The sequence below is a fragment of the Juglans microcarpa x Juglans regia genome, chromosome 5D (assembly GCF_004785595.1).
Source record: "Juglans microcarpa x Juglans regia isolate MS1-56 chromosome 5D, Jm3101_v1.0, whole genome shotgun sequence".
NCBI lineage: Eukaryota > Viridiplantae > Streptophyta > Magnoliopsida > Fagales > Juglandaceae > Juglans > Juglans microcarpa x Juglans regia.
Genome location: NC_054602.1, coordinates 28,678,544 through 28,692,047, shown reverse-complemented (window position 1 = coordinate 28,692,047; position 13,504 = coordinate 28,678,544). Strand labels below are relative to the sequence as shown.

Here is a 13,504-nt window from a genome sequence, read left to right as displayed (position 1 = left end):
TTATCGTGTCGTGTTAGGGTTTGAGATTTTAACATGAGATCTTTCACGGATAGTGTTCGTATTGACCTATTAAGTATAATGTACATACTTTGACACGACACGAACACGATTCGTTAACACACTTTGCCATCTCTAGGTACGGTTTAACCCTAACACAAGGAACAAAATGTTCCCCGGGGACTTAGTATAAAAGCCCCCCACCCAGTTACAAAAAATTTTCTTTGAACTCTAAATACTTAAGCTATCAATATACACCCAATTAGACTAACTTAAACTATCAATATACCCACCTTTTTCTTTGTGTTTGCAGGTGAAGATCCCAGCCTAAGTTGCTAAAATCTTGGCCAGGCGTACGAAACACGATGTTAATAATGTTGTTTGATGCAATTCAAACATTTTATGTCATGTATAAAAGAGTATAAAGTATAAATTCAATGACTAGTTTCAATAAAAATATATATGAATCTAAATAATTTCAATAAATATGTAATCTATGTATTTAATCTCAATTGTCGACATTTTTTTGTCTTATATATGAAAAAGATAAAGAGCATTAAGTTATAAACACATGGCAAGTAGTATTTTATGCATAACTATAAGTTTAATAAAAAATACTCATTCATCTCCTTAGTTTTTTGTTCAACTAAAAAAATAAAGAACTACATGTTTTATCTTTAAGTTTTTCTACGATTCTAATTGAATACAATGATGAAAAAATTAATATATGTTTAGTTCTATTATATTTTTGTACAAGAAATTAAAAGAAAAGAACTTAGTTATTAGACAATTTAAAAATAAATTCAGTTTTGAATCCGTTAGAATCGTTTTAAATTGGTCTAAACTCGGTTAGAATAGGTCTAAATCGGTCTATTAAAGTGGTTTAGTAAACGATTCAAAATGTTCACTAAAATTAATTTGATTTCTTACTGATTCAATTTGAATCAACTGAATTGGCCTGAATTGAATCTTTTTTCAAATCTTGATATTAGGTCATATTAATTTATAAATTTTTTTCTTTTTACAGGATACTATTAGTGAGTAGTATAAAAGAACACTCACATTGGTTTATGTATCATATCCTTTAAAATACATTATCAAAACCTACTTTTTCTATTTTATATATTGATTTTTACAATATATCATACATTAGTTTATCTATTTTTTATTTATATCATTTAAATGTTATATTATTTAATAGTTTGTTGGAGAAAAAGTACAAGAAGAAAGAAACTATTATGGGAGACAAATTATATGAAAAGAGAAAAAATAAATAAAATATTTTTACATTTGTGTACAGTTCACGCTCCATGTAGTTAAACACTGTAGCAAAATGAAAAATATATTTAAAAATACATGATCCGTTGGAGGCAGTTTTGAACTACTTTTCTTCAAATTTTACATAGAAATGAGTTTTTCAAAACTCACTAGTAGGGGTGGGCGGTGGGGCCCCATCCCCCGCTAGCCCGCCCCTCCCCGCCCCGCATGGAACACCCCGTGCGGGGGCAGGGCCAGTTTGACCCTAGCTAGGCCCCACCCCCACCCCCGTTCCATACTCATCCCTTTTTAATATAAAAAATTATAATTTTTAATATTTATATAAATATATTGTATATAGATATATACAGTAAGTTTCATATTATGTAAGTATCACTATTGTATTACATTGACTTCATATATAATGGTTGACTTAGGAGGTCAAGACAATAAAAAATATAACTCTAATGAGTTTATAATTTTTTAAAATGTATAAATTTCAATTTATAATTTAAATTATATTATAATTTGAGCATAAAAAATATTTTTAGACAAAAGAAAATTTTTAGACAATGGGTTAAATGGAAGGTGGGTGGGGTGCGATTTCACACCGCACTGATAGCGGGGCGAAGTATGAACCTCCTACAATGCGGGTAGCACCCCTACCCATTAGGAGTGCTCTAAACCGTTTCGTCTCATTTGTATATATTATTATTATTATTAAATAAAACATTTCTATTCATCATCCACATGCAACACTTGATTATTTATTTATTATTATTTTTGTTTTATTTTTGCTAAACTAAAGAATATTTTCTACTTATCTATACAGTATACACCACACATTTGGTAAGAATAAAAATAAAAATAAAAATAAAAATAAAATTATGTGTAATATGTAGTGTATGGATGATGAGTATCAAATAATAATAATAATAATAATAATATGCTTAATTTTTTTATTAAATGCCCATAAATTAAATAAGTTGTTTGAGAATTCATATTAATAAACATCATCGAAATTAAAATTTTGAAGATATGAAACCATTCCATTCTTTCTTACAATACCACGCATTGCGCGGGTGCATGAAAGAATATTTGCAGATATGCTTGGTATCGGTGTCTCCGCTAAACTCTGAAGAAGTCTACGTATCCTTTTGTGTAAGAAAAATGATAGGTTTCCCCATTGCGTACATTGGGAACCTTTTTATTGGAATTCGGCAATGATTTTCTCAGTGCAGTCCCTAGAAAATCTTGAACAACCATGAATAGAAAAATCTTTATATGATCCCATGACTCGAGGGACATGCATCACGATAACCTTCAATGAAGGTAAAAGTAGCATTTTACAAAACCAGAGAATAAGAAGAAAGTTGCTATTTTATTAGATAATTAGGATTAATATTTTAAAAAAATGGCCCTAGCGAGCAGATCATAGCTATAACAGCAAAGAAAAATATATATGAAGAGAAAAAAAAAAAACAATACATTGTTAGCAACAACATTTGCTATGCCTATTTAGTATTTGATGCCTAGTAACATGTTGTAAAGCGCCGTATAAAACCAAATGGTTGTGCAATCAACTTGGAGAAGGGTTGTCCTTCCTGTCATAGTTGAGTAATGCTATATGCAGTAATGGAGTGTACAAGCGTCATGTAGTCATTTTGAAAAAGAGTAGAATCTACCATTAAAAAATTAATTTTTTTCATGAGTTCCGTATTTATTCACTTTTTTTCAAAGTGATTGCACACCACTTGCACACCACTTGAGCACTTATGACTACAACTATCGTTTCTCGTCATAGTTCTCTAGGTAAAAAGTCGTTACCAAACTCTCTCAGCTGCCTGGTAACCAAAATTTGCCACATCAATTATCCTCACAAGAACAACCCACCCCAACCAAAGAATAGGAAATGACGTGATTGTTCTTTCACCCAAAGACTCTTTAATTTTTTATAGAACTTGATCATGACTGAATCTCTAAATGAGGCCATCAAGTTTCTGTGCTTTCCTGCAATTCCATCAAAGTTGAACCTTATGAATAAGCAAGCAATCTCAGTTTCTGGATTACCAAAAGAGAGACAGTCCCAGTGAAAATGTTTCCCAAAATATTAAATAAGCATGGATAATAAATCTTCTGGTTAGAATATGAAAGTAGCTTTATCGAACCACTATAGTAAGGCAGATAAAATTAATCGAAGGACAAAAAAAAAAAAAACACTTTGATCTAGCTTTTCCTTGTTATCACAGCAAGCCATGGTCCAGCAACAAGACACATCTAGAGAATGATCACATTTGAACAACCAACCAAATGAATTAACCATAATATTTCCAATTTGAGCATTTTGCCCATCTCAGATTAGATACTTAATGCTCAATAATGGCCCAGTAAAATTAAAATAAGAAATTCCTTTAAAACCTCTGTTCTCAACACAAAGAGGTTCCATTGCATTATACACAGTGCAGAATTTCAAAGAGGCATGAAAATCACTTTGAGAAATGGAAAAATCTAGTGTACACTGCATCAAACAAGTCCTCAACCACATTTCAGGCAAAAAATCACAGAAAACAAGTGCTAATGGTGCACAAATCAAGCATCCACATTAATGAATAGGGGAAAAAATTACCTTGGATGTAAACAATGTCGGATCACAAGCCCAAATTCCTTGAAGTGAGTTTGTCCCCAAGCAATGTAACTTTCCAGCAATCAACTTGGAAAATAAAGACTGTATTATTTTTGGGCACAACTGCAAATTATCCAAGAAAAAATTTGGTAAGCAATTATTCCAGAAAATTAAGCTCCAAATATCACCACTTCCAATATGTAGTCTCACAGGACGAGAAGAACATGTAGATATTTTTTTTTCACAAGTAGAATAAAGTTTTATTAAAATAAGTAAACAGGCATTATCCAAGTGCACAGAGAATATGCAAGAACCTAAGTCATAAATAGTAGATCCGTTGGGTACAATGACCAAAGCCCAAAGGAATAAGGTCTGAAAAAAGAAACTTCTAAGCTCATCAAAAGAATGCTCCCTATCATCATTCCTTTCCAGCCAAATGCACCACCACGTGAGGAATAAAGGAATCATTCTCCATATAGCAGCAAAATGTAGGTTGCCATGAAGGCCTTGATCCACCGTCCTCCTAGGCATCACCCATGCAGGTCCAGTCCTGTTGAAAATCTCATCCCATAGCTCCCTTGCCACCTCATGCAGTAAAGTAATAGATAATCCACAGATTCACCACTTTTCTTACACATATAACACCAATCCACAACAATTACTCCTTGCTTTCTCAAGTTGTCCATAGTCAAGATCTTCCCAAGAGATGGAGGCTAACTGAAAAAAGCAACCTTTGGAAGGCACCTTACTCCTTTTTTTTTATACGTAAAGGCACCTTACTCCTCCAAACGCACTTCCAATGAAATGGAATTTGGCTATGCCAAACCAGAACCTTGTACAATGAACTTCTTTTTCCCGGAGTGTATCCATAACATTCTATCCACCTCAACATCACCAAAGCTCGAAGCATATAACAAACTGAAAAAGTTGGAAATAGCTCTAATTTCCCATACTGTCCAAAAGAAAAAGATACAACACTGTGGCCTCCTTATCAAGAGCAATCCGGAAAAGGGAAGGGAACACGGTCTTGAGAGCGGAGTTACCACACCAAACATCATGCCAAAATCTAACCCTGGATCCCTCAACAACAGCAAATCCAACGTGACCAGCAAAAACATCCCACCCCTTCCTACTATTTCTCCCCAAACCCACTCCATGCGCACCCTTCACTTCATCAGAACACCAACTACCCCAAGCTCTCCCATGCTTGGATCAATTACTGCCCTCCACACAGACTCCCCTTCTTGGTGATACTGATACTGCCATAACCATTTCCCGAGAAGAGCCTTATTAGAGATCCTCATGTTACGAGACCCCAACCCTTCACTAGAGATTGGAGAGCAGAAAGTGTAGATGTAATGGAGCAAAGTATAATATGCTTCATAGCGATTGCTTCCAATCATGCAGGAAAGTGTACAGCTCTTGTGAAGCATGGACATTAACCTTGTTGTAGATGTGATGGTCATAGGTAAGGCTCTAGGACTAGATCCTAGCATGTATTGCATGTGCTTCAAGGGCAGGTCTATTGCAATTCTCCAATGGCTCCCCTCAATGGAATGTTAATATTTTCATAGCGGCCATGACTGGAAGATAGATGCCTTCATAGAGTTCTTCAACTTCAGGTACTCACTAGATTACATCTTGGAGGCATGGTTAAGATATTCTGGGCCCCAACCAAGAAAGGGAAGTATACTGTCCCAGATTTCTATAAGGTCCTTATACCTTAGGATAGTATCCATTCCCCTGGAGAAATATTTAGTGGACTAAGGTGCCTTTAAGTGCAGCTTTTTCTTGCCCATAAAGCCTTCTTTGGGAAACTCCTCACTATGGACAACCTAAGGAAACGCTATATTATTGTGACAAACTGGTGCGTCATGAAAAACGAGCTAGGAATCTATAGACCACCTAGGATGGTAGATCTCTTCACCAATATATGAGGGTTTTATTGTAGCCCATATACACTTTAAGAATCGCAAGCGAACATTGGAGTAGCTTAAAAAGTTTCTTTTTATACTTTGTTCCTTTGGGTACTTCTATAGATTGTCATGAGTTGAACTTCTATGGTTTTCTTCTATATTAATTTTTCTAATAAACTGCTCTTCTTGTATGGCACTTTGTGCTTGGTCTACGCAATATGTGTTGTTTTCATAATAATAATAATAATAATAATAACAATAACAATAACAATAATAAGATGTGATGTTCATACATTAACCAAAAACACAAAACTTCCATCACATATTAGACTACAAATAAGTCATCTCTTTTCCAACTTTTACTTTGCTTGGATTAAGAGTTCATAGCCCTCACTCACCATGGGTGGGTAACTACTAACTATACTTCAAAAATAAAATACATGTAATGCATGCTCTTCCAGTCTTACTAATCAGTGAGAGAATTCTGTCATTAAAGTAAATATTTCAGTGACTTGACAATTTATACATGCTGCAAGGAAAAAATCATTTGATTGGAAGGGATTTGGTTGATAATAAAACATCAACTCATACACAGATCCTCTTTCCTCTGTAGACGATTAGGAGACATGAATAATCATGCTTTTAGGGTGTTGAGAAGTATTCTGTTGACATCAGCTCTACTTTGTTAAATTTTTTGGGGTGATCTTTATATGAACAGAGTGCTGTTAATGAAGGGTTCTCAAATTGTAATTTTTAGGAGACTCTCTTGTATACTCCACATGTATTTCACTTTCCTCTCCCATTGATTAGATTTGTTATTACTTATTAAAAACAAAAGGAAAGCAGATATACTGGCAAAACCTCTTACTTCTGCCAGCGGTAGTGCTGAAATATGTTACTTCATACAAGAAAATGGTCATACACGAGCATCACATCATCCTTACGTGTAAATATGCAGTAGAAGACAATAAGAATATCAAAACTGGAATTAGTTATGTTGAATTACTTAAAGTTGAAGCTAATGGATGAATTACCTCGGAAAACATCATCTTGTGTGATTATCCCAAATGTTTCTGCAGTTTCACGAATCATGATACCGCACACTCCTTTGAAAGAAGTTACCTTACAATCAGCAACTGCCAGAAAATTGAAGGAAACTATAAATCATAAAGATAAAAGAAGATAAGTTCAGGACTCTTCTGACTTATATTTTGCATACTCTCCAGGACTCTTCAACTACTTTTTTTTTTTTTTTGGGGGGGGGGGGGGGGGGGGGGGGGGGGGGGTTGGGGTGGAGAGAGTTTCTCTAAATAAAACTCTTCCACTTGCAATCGACACACAGCATAAATTGTATATACCAACCCATACAATTCAATAGCCTAGAGAACATTCTAACAGACCACAGCCCAAAAATTGCAGACAAGTTATCCTTGAGGATTTGATTAGGAGTAAAATTACATGCAAATGTTCGTCTCTCACAAGAAAGCTGATAAATTACATGCTACCAGATTATTACCCATTTAGCAGGCTGTTGCCCATCATAGATCAATCCATCATCTCAAGATATTGAAAGTCAGAAGGATGGTTCAAGTTGGGGTACATTGATTATAATTCAGAACTACAGGCCAAGGAAGCAAACAACTATAATAGTTTCCATGAGCAACTGTTATCAAAGATTGCGGTAAAAAGAGTATAGTTTGACCTAGAATTATAGCACCATGTAAATCTGCATCGAGAATAAATTGAGCCAACTGATTTCTCCTGTAAGACAAACAGAAGTATGGTTACAAACCAATATATTGCGTCATAATAAGCATATTAAAAATGCATAGCCATAAAGAGTTAAAAGAGATAAACAGTGAAGGATAAGAAACTGCATGATTATTATTTCAGCCAAAAAAAAATCTCACCCACAGGTTTTAAGCAGTTGCATCATGTAGCCTTTCCACATTTCATGCATTGGCCTAAAAACATCAAACCTGTTATCCAATACAACCAACAATTATTCAGACAAACTGTCATACGAAAGAAATAAAATAAACCTAGAATCACATAGAAACAGTCATTCTTCAAAGTTCAACATATAATAGAACAAAACTTTAATTTCAATGTATATATCTCATCATCTATTGAAGAGGAGTTCCATTGTACTGTTGGACAAACAACAAACGGTGATAAGTTGATAATTCAGAACAATTGGCAAACATCAGACTCAAAAGTGGGACAAGGAAAGACCAATTCCTCATGTAAAAGCTCCAAAGGCCAAACCCCAAAACTAAAACACTAACCAATTCAACCACCAGCATCATGTTTATTCTTACGTTTGATCCTACATAAACATATAAAGTCATGGTACCAGCCCAGCAAATTATAACTTTGCAAGTCAACTGTCTCAGTCAGCAGTTTTTGCTTACTGCTAGACAGAGGATGAACTTGGTGCCCTTCCCAGATTCACAGTCCAGTTTTGTACATTCTTTCTAAAGCATGTAGCTAAGTCTTTTTGAGGTGGCTAAGAAAAGAAATTAGATCATGAAACGAGGCAATGTGACAACACCAGATATACAATTAAAATATTAACATCGAGATTGAAACTACAGAAGCAGTAGAAAAAGACTGCAAAATTGCAACCACAAACAGAGCAGAGAAGCATTAAACTTACTTATGAAGTTCTTGGGGCAAATCAAAGGATCCGCATTTTTTAAGTTCTTTCGTGGACATGTGTTTTTTAGAACGTTTTGAATGGGTCTGCAAAGCCCTAATCCTAGAACCAGTAGATACACCACGCCCTTGTACAAAATTATCAAGAAGGATCCAATTGTCCATTTTTATGCTTCTGGACCCCTGTATGTACTTCAGAGCCACATCACCATTCTGAAGAAGCTCATGTAAAATCTTATCAGCCATTTGTCCTTTTCTAGAAGCAAGCTGCATGACACCAGGTAGATGTTGAGCGAAGATTGTCTCTTAAATGAGAAAAGCAAATTCACTAATAGAAGCACCTCTAACTATCAATTTGTCATAGACAGAGTACCTTGCTACTGGTTCCCAGCAGATTCTCATGTAAAGGTTGAGAGAGCTGTGAATATGCCGGGGCATTCTCTTCAGGATCTGTGCAAAATATCCATCTTGCATCTAATCAATAAATACAGATACAAAATGATAATATATATGCATATATGTACAAATGTTTTCCAGTATAACTCATAAAACTTATCTTGATCATCCCTCTCTTTCCTTTTGATAACTAAAAAAACTTATCTTATATACGAAAAAAAAAATGAAATAAGATTTTTTTTTTTTTTTATAAGTAAAAAAATGAAATAAGATTTTGATGCTCACAGTACTACTACCTACCTTTCGAAGCAGACTGAACTGAGAGAGTAAAACTCCCTACACATAAGCACGACAAACTATCAGGTACATGCAAAAAGGATAAAAGTCTAACAAATAGCGGGTTAACAATATCAAAATCTTAACCTTAACAACTAGCAGGTGCAAAATAGTTTACAATGAAAAACAGGAAGAAATTCAACATATATTTTAAATAACGAAATATTAAATAACTCTCCACATTGAACAGGAGTAACAATCAGGTAAGTTAGAAGACAAGAACAGATAAATAAAATGATAAATAGCGAATACAGAATACAGGAAATTGCATATGAAGGATAATGTAGAAAATTTTGCAAAATAGCAACAACATTATCACAAGAACATATGCATTCTTTATATAAAAACCAGAAACTTGGCTCCCAAAGGCTGCCTCAATTGGAAAATGGGTATGCTTCCACCAAGATTTGATAGAATGGCATCCAGGAGAGGAACATACAGGTCGGGTATATTATGCACCAGAAAGTTTATAAGACTCGGTGAAGTGGCATTTAATTAAAAGCCTATAAAAATGGATGTCAATCTGAATACCCTGTAGGAGCATACCATCGATAATAGGTGTCTATCCAACATACAAAAATGTCAGGTATGAGATTGTTATGAATGACAGCATTCAGCATACAGGAGATCCTCAAAAAACAAAGTTAGCTTTTTCTTTTAAAAAAGGGAAAAAAAAAAAAGAAAACCTTTCTTGGATGAAGCATCCAATGAGGGAGTGACCGTTGCATCAATTTTATCTGCCGAAGAAGCAATGAAAGAATTTGTCCGATTAGGTTCTTTTTTGTCTCCTTCATTTACACTCTTTCTGCTCTTCTTTTGTTGAAGAAGGTGCTCAACAGCAAACCTCCGCTCCAATGCCTCCAAAGTGCGTTTCCTTTGATCTTGAAGAACTGCATCAGTAGCCATGGGAGCTAGAATGGTTCAGTTTTCCTAGCCAAAATATATATAAAGGGAACAACCCTGAAAAGAAGTTGAAAATGAGTTCAGAAAATTTAAACCAAATGATTTGAAATCTAAAATTTCAAGATCCTTGAAAGAATGTAATTTATTGAACACTCTACCAATAAAATATGTAAGAAGGCTACTACACTCTCAACTGACAGCTATAATTTAATAAAAAAAAACTAAGGGTATCATCATGTGTTCCAATAACAATCTTTCACCATTGATGGTTCAATTTAATAGTGCAAATTGCCATGAAAACATGATTGCTAGTTGTGTTCAGAATCACCGGGCTTATCACCAAAGAAATTCTCACTAACACTTGTAAATATAAAAACAAAAAACGCTTCAACTTCGGATGAGTATCATTGCATCAAACTTCAGCTCTTCTTCTCAGAAAGCACTTAAGCAACATTCAGGACTTTCAACTCAACTAGGGCTGAGCACTGACCAAGTCGGAGTCGGTATGGCCATCCTCTGACTCTGACTCCGACTTTGTTAGAGGTTGAATCCGACCTCCGACTCTGACATGTTCGTCCTCCGCTCCGACTCCGACTTATCGGAGCAGGGTCAGATTTGGGCTTTTTTTTTTTTTTTTTTTTTTTTTTTTTTTTTTTTTTTTTTTTTTTTTTACTGTTTTCAACTTCATATTTGGCACACTTTTTAAAAAAGAATTTTTTGAGTGAGCTTTTATATTTAATTTTTTTCAAAAATCACAATCTAAAGTAAATAATTTACTTTTTACTAAAAACATAACAAAAAATAATACTAAATAAAATCAAGTAACATACAAAGTTACTAACATGGTTCAAAAAATAAAAAAAAAAATAAAAATGACTAATCACTGCAATAAACATCCACTCCCATCAATGCATCATCCATCATCCACATCCAACTAATCACTTCAAGTCTACAATAAACATCCACACCCATCATCCATCAACCACATCCAAAATCATCCACACCCATCATCCACATCAATCATAATAATATGTTCTTACAACGATTACAACAAACATTTTTTAAGTTCTAATTTTGAAAAAAAGAGAAACCCAACATTTTCTAAGTGCCAACCAAATTAAATGTTCCCAACAACAAACATATTACAACTTATAAAAAAAAAAAAAAACATATTACAACAAATTAAATTTTCCAAATGCCACACTGCCATTCCAACTTCTAAGTTGTGCTTAAAAAAAATATGAAAAGATTTTAGTTAGAATATATTTTACCATGCCAACCAGAAAATGATAATGACAACAGAGCTAACTATGAATTTTGTTATGCAGTAAATATCCATTATCCTCCATGAATTTCACAGAGAATAACATTAATACCATGAAATTTAGGAGTTCCCGAACTCCAAGAACTATATAACAGTTCAAAGAGACTAACAAACTCCAACCACTAACAGTTCAATGATCTTACAAACTCCAAAAATCCAATGCAAGCATTGTTGATGGTCCTCTCAATTCAACCAAGGAACGTGATATAAGTTATCCAATCTTTCTTCTCATGATTTACAAGATTGTCAGCCACAAAACAGACATCAGCAGGACTTTCAGGGAATAACATGACAACTTATGTCGTATATGCACTAAATTAGTTTATCTAAAAGAGGTGATTTCGTCAAGTCTGAATTCCTAAAGGTGATAAAACTTCAACTATGTACTTATAAAAATGTTCAACTTTGTGGAACACAGATTAACTGCCCAACCACACCATCAATTACAGAAAGAAAATAAAACAGCCCACATGTTCACTAAAACAGTCCCAACTTTAGCATCATATTAATATATAAACAGCCCCAAACCACAACACACAAACAAAAACAGCTCCAAAAACAAGTATAATCACAGTTTATTCATTCAAAACATCCCAACAAAAACAGCCCCAATATTAACTCAAACTCATCAACTGCAAGTCTGCAACATCCATCCTATTTTAGTTACACATATTTTATACAAACTCATCATCACAAAATTACACAGATTTTACACAAACTCATCAACACAAAATTATAGAGATTTTACACAACTATATCATCACAACATTACACAGATTTTAAACAACCATATCATCACAACATTACACAGATTTTAAACAACCATATCATCACAACATTACACAGATTTTACACAACCATATCATCGCAAAATTACACAGATTCACATTTTACACAAAGACAGAGAAGACGAAGGGAGAATAGAGTGAGGCTTACCGTGTCGACCGCTGCCTGCGGAGGTGGTTGCTGGGTCAGGTTGAGGTCGCCCGGCGACTCGGCGAGAGAGAGACGAGAGTCGGGGGGGGGGGGGGGATGGATCAGGGTCAGGGGTACTGGGTCAGGGTGAGATCGGAGGGACTGTCGCAGGATGAGATCGAGACTCGTAGGAAGAGAGAGAGAGAGAGAGAGAGAGAGAGGAGAGTGGTCCTGTGGAGGCTAGGGTTTTTTGAAGCCTGATGCCGAAGGAAAATGGAAATTATGAGGGAGGGAGGGAGGGACTGGGTGAGGGCCTGAGGTCGCGCGCGCGCCGGGCAGTGGGTTGTTTTTTTTGGTGGGGGGTTGGTGTGGGGGGTGTTGTGTTGGGGTTGTCAAAAATGGGGCCGTTTTCTTTGATTTTTATGGGTACAATAGATTTAATTTTAATCTTGTGTATGGTTTAGATTCGAAGATGAGTTTAGATAAATTGTAAATAATAATAAGATGAATTGTGAATAATAGTGAGATTTATAAGTTAAAGTTGATGGATAATAATAACTAATAGTGAGATGAGTTGAAATGAGTTGATCTTTATATAAACTTTTAACCTTAAGTTTTTATATTTATAGTTTTTATAATTGTTAGTATTAATTATTATTATTAATTATATGTTATCACTTATCATAGATTCATATAATACTTTTGACATTTTATCATATTATAGTGTTTAATTATATGTTATCGACTTATCATTCTATTTATGGTTTTTATAATTTTTTTTTCATCACTGAATTTAAATTTAATTGTTAGTATTCTATAATGTTATTATTGTTAATATTTATATTTGTACTATATGATTGATTATTGACAATTACATATTATTATACTATAGCATTACATGTTATCAACAATTACATTTAGTAGTCTGTAGACTTGTACTATGGTTTTTATAAATAGTATTTAATTACATATTATTAATTCATTATACTTTTACTACAACTAGTGTCACTTATTCCTATTTATAGATAATGTATAATTAGTATTATATATTAGTATAATAGTATTACGTGTTTATACATTAGTAGTTACTTACATATTGTTCTACTAAAGTATTACATATCATTATATTAGTTTCTAACTGATCTTGGTTTGTCAAATCGTATCAACGCTATTGAAGAA

The 13,504-nt window shown here is 34.1% G+C and overlaps 1 protein-coding gene across 4 annotated transcripts; it reads right to left on the bottom strand.

The window, feature by feature from the left end:
- Positions 1-2,614: 2,614 nt before the first annotated feature.
- LOC121265939 (ribonuclease P protein subunit p29) lies at positions 2,615-12,661 on the bottom strand. 4 transcript variants are annotated; one of them, XM_041169596.1, is made up of 10 exons: positions 12,347-12,429; positions 9,870-10,143; positions 9,148-9,183; positions 8,825-8,901; positions 8,453-8,718; positions 7,704-7,772; positions 7,496-7,554; positions 6,828-6,929; positions 3,881-4,000; positions 2,615-3,264 (listed from the first exon to the last, which is right to left on the bottom strand). In XM_041169596.1, the coding sequence occupies exons 2-9, from the start codon at positions 10,087-10,089 to the stop codon at positions 3,903-3,905; spliced, it is 927 nt and encodes a 308-aa protein (XP_041025530.1). In that variant the 5' UTR covers positions 10,090-10,143; positions 12,347-12,429; the 3' UTR covers positions 2,615-3,264; positions 3,881-3,902. The 4 variants fall into 4 exon arrangements, 3 of the variants coding, with proteins under 3 accessions (XP_041025530.1, XP_041025531.1, XP_041025532.1); XR_005940710.1 differs by lacking the exon at positions 2,615-3,264 and adding an exon at positions 6,662-6,732; XM_041169597.1 differs by lacking the exon at positions 9,148-9,183 and having other exon boundaries at positions 12,347-12,661.
- Between the last annotated feature and the right edge of the window lie 843 nt (positions 12,662-13,504).